Source organism: Bubalus kerabau, chromosome 13, assembly GCF_029407905.1.
Source record: "Bubalus kerabau isolate K-KA32 ecotype Philippines breed swamp buffalo chromosome 13, PCC_UOA_SB_1v2, whole genome shotgun sequence".
In the NCBI taxonomy this organism is placed as follows: domain Eukaryota; kingdom Metazoa; phylum Chordata; class Mammalia; order Artiodactyla; family Bovidae; genus Bubalus; species Bubalus kerabau.
In genome coordinates this window covers 39,419,838-39,440,209 of record NC_073636.1, presented here as the reverse complement: position 1 = coordinate 39,440,209, position 20,372 = coordinate 39,419,838, and the positions used below count along the sequence as shown (strand labels likewise).

The window sequence follows — 20,372 nt, the reverse complement described above, 5'->3', positions numbered from 1 at the left end:
AATCCACTCCAGTATTCTTGCGGAGACAAGAATCCCATGGACAGAGGAACCTGGCAGGCTACAGTCACAGAGTCATACATGACTCAGCACAGCACAGCACAAGGAACCCCTGGGTAAAGAAACTAGGAAGGAATCTTTGTCTAGTGGAATCTCAGGCCTGAAGGTTTCTGACAGCCTCAAAACCCGGAAGAACCAAGGAAAATTAGCGTCACAGTGCAGGGAAAGTTTAACCAGAAATGGCTGCTTGATTTCCACAAAGCTCACAAAAAGGAGGGAAGTATTAAAAAAAAAAAAAATGAAGGCAAGCTTGGGCAGGGAAGATTAAAGTGTAGTTTCAGAGAGTCAGAGCATCTGTGACCAAGGGCCAGCACGAGGCCAAGGGCAGGGGCTGTGCGGAAAGCCTCCCATGAAAATCAAACTCACGATGTCCGTGTGCGACAGGCTGTGTGAGCTTAGCTGGGAAGCTTAATGAGGTTTCAGGACACGTGCTAAAAGGCCTGGGTGCTCTGGCGGAGATCCCAAATCACTGCCAGTTGGTCCCTGGGGTCCTCTCTGGGGCGGCCTGGGTGACAGGGCACAACTCTGGGACCCTCCCAAAGAGGGCCTGCCACCCCTCACTGGAGGAGGCCAGATGACATAAACAGCCATTTATGATGCCCTGAGGGGTGTTCATCAGGATACCTGGGACCCCAGCCACATGGCCCTGAGCCGTCCTCCGGCCTTCCTGGACCTCTGTGCCCTGGCAGGGGAGAAGAGTGCTCTGGGTTGCCTCTGGCCGTGCCTGACCCTATTCCCCAGGCAAGGAGGGACCACTTCCAAGCCAGTGCCTGAGTCACCTCCTGGGGCCTCCCACCCTTCAGACCATAGTTTCCACTCCCTCTAGATCCTGAACTCCAGGGTCTACATCTTCCATCGCAGGTTTCTGCTTCCTGTCTGGAATTCCCTTCCCTCTTCTCCTTTGGAAAACACCTGCCCACTCTTCAAACCCATTCCACTATTGGAGTCTTCATTTCACTCCTCCTGCCCTGGGGGGGGACCATGGCCGCACTAACATGCAGCGGGAGCCATCCAGGGGGGATCTGCCTCCAATACAGAGGGCTCCTGCAGAAAAATACAGTCAGCTGTGAACAGACTGCTAGAAGGGTCCAGCCTGGTGCCACCATCCTGCAGGGGCTCAGAGATGCTTCCCAGAAGGCTGAGAGCAGGACTCTATATGTAGCTCCTACAGCTCTGACTCATGCATTTAACTGTTTCCCACTGGCGACAGGGATGGCTCAGGTTAGCCCTGGCAGCCTTTCCTACACTCAACGATGTAATCTGACAATTCTTGAGCTTCAGGTGTGCTGGGTGCCATGGTGGGTGGAGCTTGTCCCAGTGCTGAACAAGTCGGGACTGAGTAGCTTTTGTTTTGTGATGTCCAGACACTACACGAGGGTTTCCTGTGAGGCTCATGTGATGCTGCAGAAGGGGGGTGGGATGGGTTATATTTCTGAGGTTGGACAATATAAACTTGTTCCCTGACCCTGAGGAGGCCACCAGCAGGCCCAGCCTGACTAGATGCAGCAGAGGGGCTCCTCTTCCCCCCGAGCCTGGGATCCCTGCATCACCTGCCTGCATGTGGATCCCCTCGGCAGCAGGTTGGGCTTCTCCACTGGGGTCTCCTCCCTCTGAGAGGCAGGTTGGGGAGGAAGCCTGAGTGGGCCTTGGCTGCAGACACAGGCTGTTTAGGTGGAGAATTCTGGAATTCCAGGTGCTGAAGCATGGTCTTCAAGGGGTGAACACTTACTTTGGCCCCTAGACTCCTTGCCCTGTGGTTTCCACAAATGCAGGGCGCAGAGCAGGGCAGGCTGTGGGATAAGACATCAGTAATGACAAAGTGTGAGGCTGCAGATTTATATCCATTCCTTTAGGCAAGGTGGGTTAGAAGGCAATGGCAACTCACTCCAGTACTCTTGCCTGGAAAATCCCATGGACGGAGGAGCCTGGTGGGCTGCAGTCCATGGGGTCGCTAGGAGTTGGACACGACTGAGCGACTTCACTTTCACACATTGGAGAAGGAATTGGCAACCCACTCCAGTGTTCTTGCCTGGAGAATCCCAGGGACGGGGGAGCCTGGTGGGCTGCCATCTATGGGGTCGCACAGAATCAGACACGATTGAAGTGACTTAGCAGTAGCAGCAGCAGCAGGCAAGGGGGGAAAAAAAGTACCTTTGAGCAAAGGCTGGAATTATCCTGCTTTGTCTATTTAGCTTTCCTGCCTGCCTGGGAACTCACTGCCACAGATGGCATAGGCCTTACGGGACCCTTGGCTCATGAAGGACAAGGCAATGTACCTTCCTCTGCCTTCAGCTGGGTTCAGAGGATCCCAGGGCTGGGGGGAGTGGAGGAGGGTGGAAGGGCCCTGCCTTTGGCTGCGACAACACCCCTTGGGAGACGGAAGTTTGTGCTGTTTGGGCTGAGAGTGGAAACCTCATCTCTCAGCTGTCAAGGTATCAGGGCGCAGAGGCAGCCAGGAGTCCCAGGTCTGATGCAGTGCCTCGGTGTTCTCAGCCTAGCAACAGGGAAGATTCCTTGGTGCTGGGGTGGTAGCTGGCATCCATAGTAACTGTTCTGTGCCCGTGACTCTCCTGATGGGCGGGAGGGCTGCAGAGGCTGTTTTATCATTTGGGGCCCCTTGAGCCTTTTTTTAAGTGGATGGTTTAGAGGGGTTGGGGTAAGTGGGGAAAGACTTGTAGAGTTGACGGCTTTCATCAGGAAAGGAGTCATGCTTAGGCAGCTTATGGGGCCAGAGGGTAAATATATTGCCTGAAGTCGCTCACAAAGCAAGGACAGCAGAACCAGGCTCTACCCCACATCTGGTCTGACTCCAGAGCCTGTGGTGTGGATGGAAAAATAAGGTCTCTGTCCCCTCCCCTGAGTTATGGTGGGCGTGTGACTGCAATAGAGGCTGGCAGAAATGACTCGTGTGACTTCAGAGGCTGTGCCACTCAGGCCATGGGCTTCCTCCTTGTCACCGCAACCCTCCCTCTGCAAGCCCTGGGCTGCCACCTGGAGCCATGCTGGAGGGGCCACACAGAGGTGCTCCAGTTGACAGTCCCAGCTGAGCTAGTCCTCCGGGCACTGCAGCCCAGACACCAGAAATGGGAGTAGACGAGCCTTCTTCAAGGGGTCCTCCAGCAGCGGCTCCAGTCCCAGCCATCAGCGCCACCACCAGCCACGCAAATCTCCCATCCTGGGCCCTGGATCCCGGGTACAGCACCCACCTCTGTGCCCTTTCTGAACTATTGATCCCTGGAACTGATAAGCAACAGGATGTAGTTATCTTACCCAATTCAGAGAATGTTTCACAGCAATAAATAACCAGAATGGAATCAAAAGCACCCAGGCGGAGCCCATGCCATGGAGATGGGAAAGAGCACTGATGTGTCTAGTGGAGAATGTGTCCTGAGTCTTACTAGTTCTGCAGCTACTTCTTCAAGACAGCGTCACCTCTGCCCCCACCCCCCGCCCAACTCTCTGGATGGGGACAAGGAAAATCAAAAGTCTTCCATCCACTGGGCCTGTGGATGAAGTGCTAGGCCAGGGGTGGAGATTAAGAGCCAGAATACATTTTCATGGACCACCTACTACATGCCAGACACTACTGCCCCACCACACGACAGGAAGAGGTCTCGGAGGAAGCCACATGCAAAACTACATCCCTGTTTGCATCCCAGCTGTGCACAAAACTACATCCCTGTGGGAGAGAAGGTGACAAGCAATAAGCAAAGAACTAGGTAATATTATGTCACAGGGTACTCGGCGCTGCAGAGAAAAATAAAGCCACGTGAAGACAGGAAGTTTACAGAGGCAGGCTGGGGAAGGACGGACTCCCAAAGAAGGTGGCATTTCAGCAGAGAGAATCCCAACTCCGTTTGACCCCAAAGCCCATACCCTGGGCATGGGTATCGGGGAAAGAAAATGTCCATGTAGCCCCTAGCGTACACACCTGTGGCCTCTTAAAGACAGGACCTTTGGATACACAGTACTGTATATATAAGACAAACGAGAAGAATCGGCTGTAAAGCACAGGGAACTATACTTGATATCTTGTAATAACAACCTAGAAGGGAAGAGGACCTGAAAAAGAATATATATGTACACACACATGTACACACACACATATAATTGAATCACTTTTATGTACACCCAAAACATTGTACATCAACTACGCTTCGATAAAAAACACCTTTTAAAAAGCACGTTTGTTGATCACCTGTTTGGGGTTCACAGACCCCACAGCAGGTGTGTGAACAGGAGGGGAAACCCTTCTCCTCCCTTCCCCTCCCTCACCCCCGACTCCCCACTTCCAGGCTCTCCCTCGGGCCCCGCGGCAGGGCTATCAGCAGGGTACTTACGCAAAGCACGTGAAGGACCACCGCGCCCTGTCTTCGGTCCTCGTTGGTGAAGATGTCATTGGGGAACTCGTGCAGGGCTGCGGGATGGAGAGAGAAGAGCAGCTCAGTACACACAGGTGACATTTCAGAACAGGAAGCCTTGAGAGCACTGCCTTCCTCAGTCTACTGTGAACTTGGATGAGGAAAAATTACATTTGTAAGTTCAAAGTTCACAAATCTCTAACTGGGAACTTGGTGATTCCTCGTGATAAGAATAGAGGCAACAAATCTCAGCCGTGTTAGAAACACGCAGGGCTGTGACCCCAGCGGACACGCTCAGGACCCACGGTCCTGCCATCTGCCTGGCTCCCGCTCACCCCCTTCAACACGGGGGCGGCGTGGAGATCACCACTTATGACCAAGGTTCATGAGGACACCTGGGAACCACTACTGTGCAGGTCTGTGTTCTAACACCCTGACAACTTCATTCCAGCGCATCAGTTTCCTTCTGCAGCCTCACATGTCCTTGCAAATACTGAAACGTTTCTCCCAAGCAGAGATCTGCGGGCTTCAAGGACTACCCGGGGGTCCGTGGCACATGCAGGGTTAAGTCCTTGCTCTGAACTGTCTGACTGGCCCTCTTTTCCTTGTCCTGCTCTTGCCCTGGCCGGGGCCCCTTTGGCCTCTTATACTCCCTCCTCCTGCCTCCTACTTCTATACCACATTGCCCTCTGCTTCCCGGGAAGTCCAGTGCAGGGCAGAACACATAAGAAATGTTCCTTTCTGCCCACTTTCCAAACCCAGGACATGGGTGGCTGCCGTGCGGAACCCTGCAGGGCAGGCCTGTCCCTTAACCCCCTGGCCCAGGTATCTCAGCACTGTCTGCCCCCCACCTGGGGGCACTTGAATCTGGCCAAAGCAGCACCCCACTCCATGGTTCTGAAGACAACAGGCATTGCCCATAGCTGCACTGCTCCTTCCTGATGTGCCCTGGGGATGGGCTGGCCACAGTGGGTAGAGACAGAGGCTCTAACAGCAGGACATCTGCACAGGTTTGGGCAGAATTCACAGCAGCATACGCAGTGACCTCTGCTCCCGGCCAGCCGGCACCCACCCTCCCTGCACTTGACACCCACTATGCCTCCGACCCTCCCAGAAAGCTGTTGCTTCTGGACTGTAGACGAGGAACCCAGCAGCAGCAGGACTGGATGGTGTGCTGGAGCATCCACAGGGAGGGCCATGCACCCAGGAGACCAGCCCATGACGCCCTCACGGCTGTGACCTCTTGGCTCCTGGCACGGCTTGCCCATCTTATTTCACCTGGTGACCTCTTCCTTCTGGGGGGCTTCTTCCTAGTGGGGACCTGATCCAATCTAAATTCAGCCCCCACACACCAGAGGAGCAATCTGTACAGCTGCCATGGGGCTTTTCAGTGCTGGGCAGTCAGGGGTAAGTGTGACCAATCCATTGCCCACCTTCCTCCAGAGGTAGAGATGGGCCAATATGCAGGTTACTGTATCCATCAGGACAGCCTTGGGAAACTGAAGCCAGGGTCTGCCTTGTGATGGGCATCATGTAAAACCGCCATGCGTGGGGACCACTTACCATCAACGAGGAGGAGGAGGGATGTGAGGGGCATCAAGGTGCCCCTGCCACTGATACATGGAAGCCAGCCACTGCCTTCCCTCCTGCCTCCTGTTGAGGGCAGCAGATGGAGAGAATGAAGGCCATGGTGCAGGCAACCCTACCAGTCTTCAAGATGCCCACACCAGGCCTGCTCCGTCATCCTTGCCTCTCTACCAGAGCCCCTAAAAATGGTTTGATCAAGGGCACCATGTCAGTAAGTGACACATTTTTATGTTTTGAATTGAGGCGTTTTGAAGGACTATTGCTAATGCTGAAGTTTCAATACCTTGGTCAGCTGATGCAAAGAGTCAACTAATCGGAAAAGATCTTGATGCTGGGAAAGACTGAAGGCAAAAGGAGAAGTGGGTGGCAGAGGATGAGATGGTTAGATAGCATCACCAACTCAATGGACATGAATTGAAGCAAATTCCAGGAGACAGTGGAGGACAGAGGAGCCTGATATGCTGCAGTCCATGGGATCACAAAGTCAGACCTGACTTTGTGACTGAACAACAACAATTTTTATTTTAAATGCCTTGGGTGCTCAACAGTGAGTTCAGGAGTGGAATGACCAGGACCAGATGGATGTTCTGGGCTTTGAGTTAGGTAGGGGAGGGTCTCAGCAGAGATCTGGATTCCCAATAAACCCTGGGGCCTGGCTGGGGCTCTTGGATAGGCCCAGGCCGAGAGCTGTGCCCTTGGATGGGGAAGGACCCACAGAGCCCAGTGCTGGCTCTGGATGGGCAGAGTGAGCGCTGTCCAAAGTGCTGGCCCAGGAAGTGTTGGGTGGGGGTTGGGGTAAAAGGGTAGGGCTGGGGACCAGGACACTCTCCTTCAGGCTCCTCCTTCCTCAATGCTCAGGGGAGTGGGGAGCTTGGCAGTGTCCCCTTCTTGATCTGTCTTCCTGGCCTGGTGTCTGACTCATCACCAGCTGGGAACTCCCAGTCCTTGGTCAAGGGTGCCTCCTGCTGTCAGAACTGGCTAGGAGAAAATCAATGAAATTCTCCATGAGATGATCCTGTTACCCAAATGCTAGTCCATGTGCCTGACATGCAGTGAGGCCAAATGATACTGAAATGCTGGCGTTCAGAGCAGAGAAAAATTTTCTGCAGGGCCTAGCAAGGCTGAAGCGAGGCTCTTGCCTTAAAAACCCCAAACTTCCTGAAAGCTCTCAGCGAAGCCCTTTTCTAGGAAAGGGGAGGGAGAGGCATGGTTGTTGTTGCAAACTTCTGGTGTCAAGCCCTTTATTACTGAGGTCAGGTCATGGTTAGGGAATGACATGCTTGTCAGTCTCCACCAAACAGATGTGATTCTCTCTTCTGACAAGAAAGGGTAGGTCCCAAGGCACAACTTCCACCCTCCAAGGTCTAGGGCCTGGTTAAGAGGAGGCAGAGCTCAGTTGTTGGCTCCCTCAGGGCCAAGTCTCCAGACCCTGTCTATGACCCAAATGGCCCTCAGGCTCCTCAGGCTGCCTAGACAACAGGGACTGGACATGGCAGGACACAGTCCCAGCCTGGTCCCTGGGCCCCCCCAGCTCACCTGCTGGCCCAAGCCTGGGTGAGCTGGAGGACCCTGGGAGAAGGCCAGGATCCACCTCTTACCTCACTCTCCACCTGATGACCACCACTCTGCTGACCATTGGCTGAAATGCCCATGATTGGTGGCTCATTGACAACTGGTTGCCTGTTCGTGGGACCCAATGCAGTGCTAACCAATGGCCAAGCGGGACCACTAATGGTCACTCACTAACAGTTGGTCACTTGGGGGTGGGGCCCATGGCGGCACCAACCAATGGTTGAGGACCACTAATGGTCACTCACCGACAGTTGGTCACTTGGGGGTGGGGCCCATGGCGGCACCAACCAATGGCTGAGGACCACTAACGGTCACTCACTGACAGTGGTCACTTGGGGGTGGGGCCCACGGTGGCACCAACCAATGGCTGAGAAGGACCAGTAACAGTCACTCACTGACAGTTGGTCACTTGGGGGGGGGCCCACTGCAGTGTAGACCAATAGTTGAGCAGGACCACTAACAGTCCTGAAAAACCATTGCCTGCTAATGGGGTGCAGAGTGTAATGGCATATGGCAAAGGCCTGGTCTATCACTATCCCACTGCAGAAGCACGGGGCTGTGAGCAGAGCAGCTGGCCCTGCCGGACCTCCTCCCCGAGCTGGAGGTGACTGGGCGGTGGCTGAGACAAAGGGTGGGTGTGACCAGTCGGGAGGGTTGGAAGGCAGAGGACAGTCAGTTAAATGCTTTCCAATTGCTTCCAGAACGACAACATTCTTACTTGGTGGTTCCCAGTCACGTGGAAAGAATGGCTAGATAAGAATTCCCCAGGAAGCCTCACCTGATGTGGGTCCCACTTTATGACAGCTTTTCTGAAAACATGTACTGGGCTGATGATGAAATTATTATGATGATTTCAGAGAGCTACTGCATGACTTGCAAAGAACATTGTAATCATTTTCAATTCCATCATGTTGGAAGCTTGTGTGACTCATTGGCAAAGACCAGTACCTGACGACCCTAGCCACAGGGGACATGACTCAGGAGCAGCCCCGTCACCAGAGACCCAACTGGGGCAGCAGCTTCTTTGGGGGTAAGCCCCCAAAGCTCATCACTTATCTCATCAGTAACCCTCTCCACCCCATATGCACCCCACACAGTGCTTGCCGGTACAAAGTTATTTCATGAAGTGTTGTTTTGTCCTGGTTCTAAAGCAGTTTGATGTGATGGTGTTTAATCTCCTTAAGGCAAGGGTCAGCTTAGGCCGAGGAAAGGGCCCTCAGTCAGGCGTCTGGAGATGTGGGGCTCATCCCCAGGCCTCTCGTGGTGTGGCTTTTGCCAACGTGTCACTTCATCTCTCTGGGCCTGAATCTGCCTGCTGGCCCATGTGAAAAATAGCTGCAGTTTCTGGTCACTGCTCCCTCCAGTCCACGCAGTGTAGGGTCAGTGCATACAGCAGGTGCCTAATAAGTGTTGACAGGATGAAGACCTCTGCGGGGAGGAGATGGGGTCCCTGACTGCAGATAGCATGAGCTGGCCTTGCCCAGCTGGACCAGTGGCTCAGGAGCTGCTGCTGGTGGTTGAGTTAGCTTCTCTAAGGTCGAACAACCCCCCACGTGAGGCCAGCACAGACTCGGGGCCACAAACTCAGCCCCAACAGTGCTTTTGGAAGGGCCACATCTGCCTCTGAGAAGAGTGTACGGAGACAGAGTGGCCGAATGGCCCTGCCCAGTGCTTCTTGGCCTTGGCTTCCTTAACATTTTCCTGTGGCCACTGGTTAGGCTTTGAGTATAAGTCCACCATGGGAAATGAGGCCTGGGTTCAGGACCCACCTCTGTGACTCATGGGTTTTCTTTTCCCCTCTCTGAGCCCACCTCCTCCATCGGTGAGAAGGTGTGTGGACGCCATCCGTGTAGAGTTGCTGGGAAGCGTGCAGACAGTGTGTGAAACACCTCTGCCATGCCATACTTCCTGGGTACCTATTGCTGTTCCTGTTCATTTTAACAGCGATAGGATGCTGGCCTAGCAGGGGGCTGAGGACACATTCCTCACAACATCGGTGTTAAAACACACCGATCACCAACTCCTGCCTGCCTCACCTGGGTTATTTCTCCGGGATGGTGTTTGGTCCGAAGGAGCCGCATGAGTGCCGGAGCCTCTGATAAGTGCTTCCTGTGTACAGGCTGTTGGGGAGCCCGAGGTCCTTGTGTCATGCTGGCAACCGCTATACATCCAGCTGAAGTTTCCCCCAAATACCTTCAAAATCCTCAAAGTCTCTTTCTGCTTCTCTCCTTCTCCCCCTAATTTTCTTTCCGGTACATCTTGCCAGCCTGGGGCAGGCAGCCGGCAGAGGCAAGCAGTGCTGTTCCCATGGAAACGACAGAGCCTGGAGGGAACGGATTCCCCTTACCAAGGCAACGGCAATCAGCGGCCTGCTTCTCTCTCCTGGCTGCTTTCCTGGGCCTGAGTTTGATGAGTCTAAATGGAAGTCTGAAGGGGATGGAGAGCTTTTCTTTTAAAATGCAACAGGGACTTTCATAGCATCTTTAGACATACTAATTGCATACTGATCAAATGAAGCAGCTCAAGATGAAAATCAACACACCTAAAAAGGCCCAGCTCCCTGAAAATACCTGAGTGAAAGGAATCTGGGCCTCTGTGACCAAAACAACACCCTGCTCTCATCCAGGTTTGTTTGTTTTTTAATCATGAAATACTCAGAGCATCTTGATTGCCTGGCCCCTTGGGGATTGCACCAAGAACTGAGGTCCTGACACTGCCCAGCTCCTCTCTGTAGCAATGGGTGACTTCAAGTTTCTGTTTTAGACGTTCTGATACATCTTGCTGCTCCCTGGGTCCCTGGCAGACACCCTGGGAAGCCGAGTGTGCCAGTGTGGTGACAGCCCCCACAGAGCCCTCCTGATGCGTTGTTGGTGGACCCATTATGCTGTGCTGACATGTAACCTTCCAATACACTGCAGTCATGCCTTGGCCTAAATAACCCTATGAGCTCCTGGGAGTCAGGATCTCTCTCAGGGCAGCACCCACCAGGCCCAGGGCCACAAAAGAGAATGACACCGAGTGAATGGAATCAGACAGCCTTTCTCCTAGGTCACAGCTTCTGTATGCACCCAGGACAGACTTATTAGCTGAAACATGACACTGGGAGGCACGATTCAATAAAACACCCAAAAAATGAATTCCAACCTGAGTGGTCTTTCAGGCTGTGGACAAATAACCCATTCTTTCCATTCCAAGACCTGGAAGGAGCACAGGTCTAAGCCTCCTGTGTGGTTAGGTGGGGCCATGCAGATGCTTTGGTTAATCAAATGCAAACAGAACGACAGGACGTCTGTTTTCCTGGGTCAACCTCAATAGCCAGGGTCTGACTCACTATTTTGTGTGCTCTTGGCTACATGTCAGGAATGAATCTTTCATCAACCAGGGTCCCTGAGTCAGATATTAGAATCCCATCCCCCTGAGGTGCACATTTGGTAGCCTGAGTAATAAACAGCACTTGCAGTCTCCTTAGCACTGAGATTTGGGGCTGTTTGTTAGCCAACATATCCAAGCCCACTCTGAGCAATGCAATAGCAAACGTGTCTTTGGCATCCCTACGGCATTTTGCACATGAGGTTCTGCCTTGAGACAATCTTTCGTTTCTCCTGTCTTCTCCACTAGACTGTGTGAGGGTAGGAAAGGTGGGAGGAAATTTGTTCTTCTGTGCATCCCCCATGCACAGCTAAGTGTCTGCAGAAGAGCAGTTGCCTCTTGAGTATTTGCTGATCAGATGAACACATGTGTCATCACTGAAGTCCCCTGAACAAGATTATCTGTGGAAGAGTCTATGAAAGTGGATGTATTCACAACTTGAGAAGTTTTGGGCATTCCAGACTCAGTGCGGTTGAGCAGGACACGGGGATGCAACAGGGAGCATGTTGGCAACAGGCAGGTACAGGCTGCTGTGAAGTCATCATTTGAACTTGCTCCTCAGTCTAAGGACTGTCAGTAACATGAGAAAACTTATTAACAAATCAAAACCATGCAATGAAATACATACTTATTTAGCTCTTACCATGCTCTCAGTACCTTATTCAACCCCAGTCCTAGAAACAAGAAGGATGCACAGTCCTGACCATTGAGGAGTTAATAAAAGGTTAGGCTGGGAGCAAGGGAACCCTCAACTCTGAAGTCACACCAATAACATGTGTCCCAAATTGAAGCAGAAAAGTAATCTTTATGGAGTACTGTAAAGATGTATTTATCACTTTTTCATTGCTTCTATGGGATAGGAATCATTATCTTCAACTTACAGAGGAGGAAACTGAGGCTCAAAGAAATTAAGTAACCAGCCCACAGTCACACTATGTTCTTGGAGGAGCCATCATAATTGGGGTCTGACTTCCTAGCATGTTGATGTCTCTGCAATAGAAAAAGCAGAGTGAATGGAATTAGACAGCCTTTCTCCTAGGACATAGCTTCTGTATGCACCCAAAACAGAATTATTAGCTGAAAAATGATACTGGGAGGCACAATTCAATTAAACACCCAACAACTGAATTCCAACCTGAGTGGTTGGAATTGGTTTTTTTTGTCCCTTTCCTTGACTTTTGGGTGCACAAGTCCCTCCTTTCAAAAGCCAGAACCAAAGTTCCAGACTCAAATGGGTTGACGTGTGTGTGGAAACAAGACTGAACAGCACCTCTGTGAAGGAGAATGTAACAGAGGTCGTGGTAACCAGGAACCTCAATCCAGGGTTCCTCCAACTATTACTACAAAGGTATCACCAATCAAATTCACTGACAAATGTCATTTCAGCCAAATGTCTGTGTGGTGACGTATGCTCACCAGGCAGCCAGGGTTTTCTAAGAACCTGAATACCTAGATTTGAAGACCTTCTTCACCACTCCTGAGTTCTGTGGCCTTGAACAAAATTCCTGAGACTTCTCCAGTCCTAATTTCTTAATATGCAAAATGAGGGCATGAAAACAATACCAGTTTATGTGATTAGGAGGATTAACTGTGATGATGCCTATGAAATACCAAGTACCTACAATCAGGTAAGTAATTATCAAAGGGTAACTCCTTTGATTCAAATAATGAGGAAGGAGAAAAACGGACAGGAAGTGTTTCCCGAGGCATCCATGCCCACCTTCCTAGAGTCCCATCATGTTCATGCTGGGCAACCCCATCTCTTTTGCATCTCTTTGCGTGAGGGCTTTCTCCAAGGCTGACCATGGGTGCTCTGCCCTGATACTGCAGGCTGGAGAAGCTGGAGGATTCCTATGACTCTTGGCCCCGAGAAGGCCAGGAGAAGCCCTCCACCAAAGTCTGATAGGAGGTTGGGTGTATTAGTATCCCAACTCCCTCACCACACAGGTGGGGTCACGGGGCACATTCTGTGCTGTTTGCGGCTCTTCTCAGCGGGACTAAGCTCCAGCTTCTCAGAGTGACAGCTGGCTTCGTGACCTTCCTTTGATTGATTGCCTTTCCTTCCTTGTCTCACTTCCCAACTCCCCTGCCTAAATCATCTCCAAAATAAACTTGTACTTGAGCTTGCCTCAAGGCCTACTTCTGGCAAATCCATATTTATACAGAGGGAACTAGGAATTCTGCAGTCTTGTACCCTCCACTTCAACAAACGCTAGTCTTTCCAGCAGAGAATTCATCCATATTCAGGTGAATTTCCCTCCAATCAGGGCCTCATTCCCATGCATTTATAGAGAAGTGATGCACCCTGCCTTGTCAACAGCAGCACAGAACCGCCTCCCTCCTGAACGCAGGTTGAGAGACCATCTTTGCCCTCTTTTTTGTGGTGCAGAGGTTGATCCAGCACCCAAGACAAGCTCCCTGATTTCCACTCCAGGGCTCTTTTCTCTCATGTCCATATTGGCAGAAGATTTTAAACAATCATCCCACAAGTTTTTCTTCTGGAAGGGAACAGACATTCTTTGCAACTGAAGAACCCCAGTCATTAGTTACATAGAATTTTGGCCTGGCAGGGCCCTGAAGTGTAATTCGATGAACTAGAAACATATTTCTTTATCAATAATAAAAAGCTGAGGCACCCACGCTGCTCATGTGTCTGAGCCAGCAGCTACTGTAGAAAAATACAGTGATCCCACGAACAACGCTGTGCTCTCAGGCCACAGCCATGGCCGCAGAGAACAGGAGGCCGCTTTGCAGAGGCAATAGCCGGCCATTTGTGTTTGCTGCTCCTGCGGGATCATCATGGCTGTGTCAGTAATGAATTCTTATTAAAGGAAATGCAATATTTATGGTAAATAGGTCTGCAGTGCTCAGAACTTTATGGTCTCCTTGGACTGCTCTGTTCCTCAAAACGTCCCTTGGTGCCAATGGCAGAGACAGGAGGTTTGGATGGATGAACAGGGGTCTGACCCAGGTAGGACATCCCTCGTGTTCTCATGTCTGCTTATTGATCCAGAGAAATGCAGACCGACAAGGTGACGTGTGCAGAAACCCAGTGCATAGCTCCTCAAGACAACACACGAGGGCTGGAAAGAATGTGCACTGCTTCTCAGCACCCTGGGAGAGGATGAGGCTCTGTGAAAAACTTTCTTAGGAAAAATGTAATTAAATAGTTCTTTCTGAATGTTGCAATTCCCTACAGGAATCTATGTTGAACACGTTCACTCTTTCAGCCTTTATTCTATTGAAGATGAAGTGTGCACACCAAATGACTGGTAGTTTCAAAATCGGTGATTTTTTTAAAACGTTAACTCATCACATTTCAGAGCTAGAAGCAACCTTTAGGGTTCTGTTGATCTACAGATGGAAAGGTAGTTAGCATACGGATTTGATGAGAAACACTGTTGAAGTTCTCCTCTGCTTCCCCTTTTAAAACCTGCTTTCTTTTTTCTCCATGATGTTATTCCATGATCACCAATTTCAGGGATAGAAAGTAGAGGTCATTTCACATGTTCATCAGTTGATTGGTGATGAGTGACTGCTAGGTTGCATCATCTTGGCTGGGGTTCACTGTGGTGAGGCGCCGTGATCCACTAACGACGGCTCTGCCATGGCTATGGGAAAGGAAATGGGGGCGTGTGTGCTTCTTATTTCCCTGCACTGAGCTCTGCTGACAACATCCTAAAAATAAAGCGAATTGTCCCTTCTCACTCCTGGCAATAGTGATCACTGTCATTTCTTCTGGTCTTTACCTACTTTAGAGTGTAATCCACTGAAAAGCTGGACAGAGATTAAAAGTGCTTCAGCGACCAACTATACCTCAATTAAAAACATATTCAGAACTCAAATTGTAAAAAAAAAAAAAAAAGTGTTTCAATATGATTCCCCAAAGATGCCAAATATATTCAAGCAGGTGTATTAGGTAGCTACGTATTTATAAATATTAGCTTGAAATCTAGTCTGTAGTAATGAAATACATATCTAAGAAAACTCACAGCTAGTTGTAGGAAGAGATGTAAATAAATTACAGATGTATTGTAAATAAACTTACAGAAAGTTTTCTGTAAATAAACAGAAAAGTTTGTTTTGCCAAATAAACTATTTGGCAAAACACGATTAAATATTTGGCAATCTCTGACCACTCCTTGAGGGAAACATGAAGAAATGTTACCTGGAGGAAACCATTTTCCCTTTGTGATACATTAGCTATCTTTGAAAAAGCCCCAGTGAACTTTTTGGCCAACCCAATACAAATCGATGACAAGAAAGATATCTTAAGAAAGCCACTATGCTGTCTTGTATTTAGCAAAGCAAAATGGGTCACAGTTTGGAGCAGATAGATCAAAACAAGGGCATCTAGAACCCACTTGAGGTACGTTTACCAATTTCTGGTTGATATGTACTGTACGATGGTGCACTGAAGAGACTCTGGACTCTGTTGTCTTCCTTTGAAGAGTGCTGTGTTTTGCTGGAGCAGGAAGTTAGGTTACTGGTGCTATCTGGTGCTGGTTTTAAGTTTTTTTATAATAATGGCCATTTTTACTATACTCTTAGGCCTGGGATATGGTCCTAATAGGTTTCAATGGGAAGTCTGAGCTGTTTAATAAATTTCTTTAACTTTAGAGACTTGAACTGAAAACTCTTGTCTCCCCAGTGCTGGTAGCTACTGAAATGTCTACTTAGCAGTTCCAGCCTTTCAGCTGCTGTCCCCGCAGGAACTGCCTGGAATCCCACACACCCAAAGCATGCACAATTTTGAGGTCAGTCAAGAATTTGAGGGGAATTTATATGCATGTTTTGCACTCTCCCTCTGAATTTTTTTCTTTCTGGGGTATCCCCCAAATTCCGGCTACTCTGGGAGCACCTCACACTAATCTCTGATGGATTGCCCCAATAAGATCACTGCTCTCGCTCTGCTAGAGCTCTGTTCCCATGCACTGTACATCACGGGAACTTGCTCTGGGAAAAGCCAATGGGTGTGGCCCTCACACAATATAGTTTCCTTCTTTCAAACCTCATATACTCTCTATTCTCTGCTTGCTTTATTTATTCACTTTCTGGAGCCTTTAAACAATTGTTTTTCTTTATTCTATTTAGAGTCTATAACCATTTCTACAGGAGCATTAATCCAATATAAGCTACTCTACCATGATGGGAAGTCTAAAGTCCAGAATATATCCCAGATCATAACCTGCCACAGAAAAGTGTCCAGTAAACTAAATGCACGTGAATGTTTCCCCAAACTTGCTACTAGTTATATTAAATCCTCCATGGAACTACTGTAGTCCAAAATAACCCAGGGAAAGTGAAGGTGACTAGATGGGCAGGCAAGTTATGATGGAAGGGCTAGGAGGCAACCTAGTTTCATACTAATTCATATGGATAAACCAAGGATTGGACAGAGAGAAATCAGTACAGTGTAAGATTCCAGGAAGAGACGTGGCAGCCTTGCAAAGCCCTCAACTATAAATATTTCAAGGTCAAGGCAATCCAAAGACACATCTGTGGCAGTTCTGATCTCTCTGACAGGTGATGCCCAAAGGCTCAAAGGCAGGAGAGTGCGTTAGGAGGCAGAGTGCTATCAGAAACCAGTTACCGCCAATGAAGTGGAATCACATCCTGCTCTCCTTTGGAGCCTAGAGGTCCTCTTACATGTTCCCCAGTGTGTCAGATTTTGACATTCCACATGAATTTGGCAGATTGAAATTCACAGCAATAGAAGGTAGGTGTTTAATAAAGGCTTTTCAAGTCCAGACAAATTTATGAAGCTTTAGAAACAAGAAAGAGAAGTATGCAACAAACAAACTTGACTAAATCTGGCCATTACCTAAAGAACATAAAGGCAATCACATCTATAATTTTTTTAAAAAAAGGAAGTAAAGGAAAATTCTGCTCATTTCCTGAATTAGTTGAGACCAAACTCATAAATGCAACAACTGGTGTTCACAGTGAGGAGGAAAAGGTTTCGCTTTGTTCTGGTGTCAGAACTCCTTCACATTCCCCGTGACAAGTCAGCGACCACTGGGCCCCCTCAGAATCCAGGATTTCTGTATCAATTCTGGCTAGCTCATGTCTTTCTATGTGTTGATATTTCGCTGCAGGGTTGGTTGGAGTTGAAAACACAGTCAAAGAAATCAACATAATTATTTTGGGACAAAAAGATGCAGAGGCAGTGGCATAAACTTTGTGATGTAATAAACTTGATCATGATGTCATCAAGACCAGAGGCAAATGGACACATTTGCTGTCGTAAGTAAGGAAAAATCTTGATTCCATTTGAAGCAAAGGCTAATCCAAGACAATGAGCATCCTCTTGCCACCCCCACCGTCTGAGGACTGGATTAGCCCAGACTTAAGGATGTGGACCTGCAGCTCACCGGGCATGCTGGACAGATGAATGAGGTGTGATAACTTTGTTGACTTCAAAGGATGGAAAGAAATTCCTATTACTTCCTCTCATCTTTTCTCATGTAAACACTGAATGGGCGGGCATTTCATGTAGATCTATGGACAAAACCTATTAAAATAAAATTTTAAAGAAGTGATTCGTTTAGTGTTCAAGATATGTATTTTGGGGGGGGGGCATGGCTGGGAAGAGGTAAAATTATTATTCTGGGAGTGACTCCAGTGTTTACATTTTCTGACATAGCTCAAATAAATATGACCAGAGTGTCAAACTCACTGCATGAAGATCTCTGATCTCCTAGGTAACAATAAGGTGAGCAGATAGGCAAAGCTACTTTTTCCTCTGAAGATGGAAATGACAAACTCCTTCGAGATCCTGGACCAAGAAAACAAGGTCCGGCCTAATCACGAGCTAATCTAAGAGGCCAGTGATCAGATGCCTGCAGGTGGGAGGGCTAGTGCGAGCTGCATTATCTAGGACACAGAAGCAAACCAAGGGGCTTGTTCTCAGTGATTTTAAGCAAATGGTTCTCTCCAAGGATACAAGGTTCCTTTGAGAATGATTCAAAAACCAAAAAGACTCTGATTTCTTTACAATCACAAATGTATCCTATAATGCTAGCAGGCTTTTCAGAGACACAGACGTACACACAAACGTTCCCTATCCACTTAACTCAACAATGCATGGCGTAGTTGTCACACCCACTGCACTGGCTTAAATCCGGCAGAGGATAACTAGGGCACACGCTACACAGCCTTGTCGTCCTGGAGTTTGCAGTCAAGTTGGGGAAGCCAGATTTAAGTGTATACGCAAATTGGAGGCCGATAGAAGGCTATATCCCCAAACATGCTAAGTCACTTCAGTCGTGTCCGACTCTCTGAGACCCCATAGACGGCAGCCCACCAGGCTTCGCCGTCCCTGGGATTCTCCTGGCAAGAACACTGGAGTGGGTTGCCATTTCCTTCTCCAATGCATGAAAGTGAAAAGAGAAAGTGAAGTCGCTCAGTCGTGTCTGACTCCTAGCAACCCCATGGACTGCAGCCCACCAGGCCCCTCCATCCATGGGATTTTCCAGGCAAGAGTACTGGAGTGGGGTGCCATTGCCTCCTCCAATCCCCAAACATACACGTAGGTATATATGTGCATACACATGTGCACGTATATACATGTGTATGATACATATCAACTACTGAACAACTATGCCCAAAGGCAGTGGTTGGCCTAAGACAACCAGAACGTCTTATGCTTACGGCTCACAACTCTGGCCTCAGGGAGGTGGTCCTCACTTCACCACTCACGCGACTGCAGTGACCCAGTGACTGGGGCTGGAAACAGGAAGCTCCCTCCCTCACTGCCTTTCTGGCACCTGTGCTGGGGCAGCTCAGACACCTGGGTCTGACACTTCGGGGGCTCCTGGACCCCTCTTTCTTCCTTGAGGTCTCTTCAGCATGAGGACTTCTCACATGGCCTCGGAGCTACAAAGGCACATGTTTCAAGACAGACACCCAGGTGAATGCCCATAAAGTATGGCCCTTTATGACGGATCCTGGGAAGTCACGCAGATCCTTTCTACCACTGTCTGTCAGTCAAAGGCCTGACTGCCCTCAGGGCTGGGCAGCGGGGGCGGGGTGGGGGTACTGTAGACTCTTTGTCTTGACTTTTAGTGGGGTGGGGGAGGGACCTTACTCTGGAAGCACACGTGGTCCTGGAGTTATTACCATGGCCATTTGAGAAGATGAACACAAGCACTGCTTCCTCTGTCTGAAATGATGTGCTTAGTCGCTCAGTTGTGTCCGACTCTTTGTGACCCCATGGACTGTAGCCTGCCAGGCTCCTCTGTCCATGGAGATTCTCCAGGTAAGAATACTGGAGTGGGTTGCCATGCTCTCATCCAGGAGATTTCTTCCCAATCCAAGGATCAAACCCAGGTCTCCCGCATGGCAGGTGGATTCTTTATCATCTGAGCCATCAGGGAAGCCTGTCTGAAATAATAACTTTATAGCTATATTTACAATGTATCCATTAATATGGATCAGAGTAGGTGGTATTTAGAATCAGGAACTGAAGCCCCTGTGTGAACCAGAGCCGCAGGTAAGGCCACATGTGGTGAGTCAGTCCTGAGTGGAGCCTTGAAGAAGGGGAAGCTGTGGAGGAGGCCCTCCCAGGTGGGGAGGAAGTGGTAACCAAGGTGTGGAGTGGGGAGGACCACAGCTTCTAGGTTCTAATGAGGTGGGGACTCTTCCATGTGTTTCTCCTTGAACAGAAGACAAGTTCTCCAGTGGAAACAGTGAGAGCTACTCATGCACGACCCGGTCATTGCTTTCCTTCTGTGACCTTCCCTAATCCTCGCAGCTACCCAGACAGCTCTATAGAGAGGGAGACTGAGACCAAATTCACAAAACGCATGTGCCCTTGGGGCAGACCCTCTAAGGGGGCACCCTTTCTTCTCCTCCACAGTAGCCTCTTCAGAACTCAGGAGTCGGGGCTCAGCTCGCATTTCCCCAGGCTCACAGAGATCAAGCACACGCTCATGCGAACCCTCGCTTTGTTTTATCCAAAAGAAAATACTTCACCCAGAATCTACAAGAGCCTGTGGAATTGCATTGAATTTCATGGTATATTAGAACCCAGAATAGGACCCAAGATGAAAACTGGCCAGGTTTCCTGATTAGCCATTTACTAAGCCTCAGGCTAGAGAAACAGAACTCTGGACTGTGTTGAGTCTGGGATTTTGCTCCACCGCGTGCCTTGTGGTGAATAGCTTTCTGCATCCAGGGCTTCCTATTCAAACGGAACAATTTTCTAGCCCCTTCCACCCCAAAAGGAGCTGGCTTGGCGTTCTCACCTTATGTAAGTACTGCGAATGTCTACCTGCATCTTGGCATTTGTCATCGATGGAGAACAAGCTAGGAGTTGAACCCAGATCCTCCCGGGACCTGAGCTCCATCCTGATGGGAATCATGTTGGCACTTTTTGCAGGATCTCCATCCCAGGGTGCCATTTTATCCTTTGCATATTTCTGG

General features: G+C 49.5%; 1 protein-coding gene across 1 annotated transcript in view; it reads right to left on the bottom strand.

Annotated features, from left to right (window-relative positions):
* SLC24A3 (solute carrier family 24 member 3) overlaps positions 1-20,372 on the bottom strand; it is a 431,954-nt gene that overhangs the window by 162,309 nt on the left and 249,273 nt on the right. Inside the window, exon 3 of the mRNA XM_055544094.1 lies at positions 4,398-4,474. Within this exon, the coding sequence (XP_055400069.1) occupies positions 4,398-4,474 (77 nt within the window). The remainder of the gene's footprint in view (positions 1-4,397; positions 4,475-20,372) is intronic.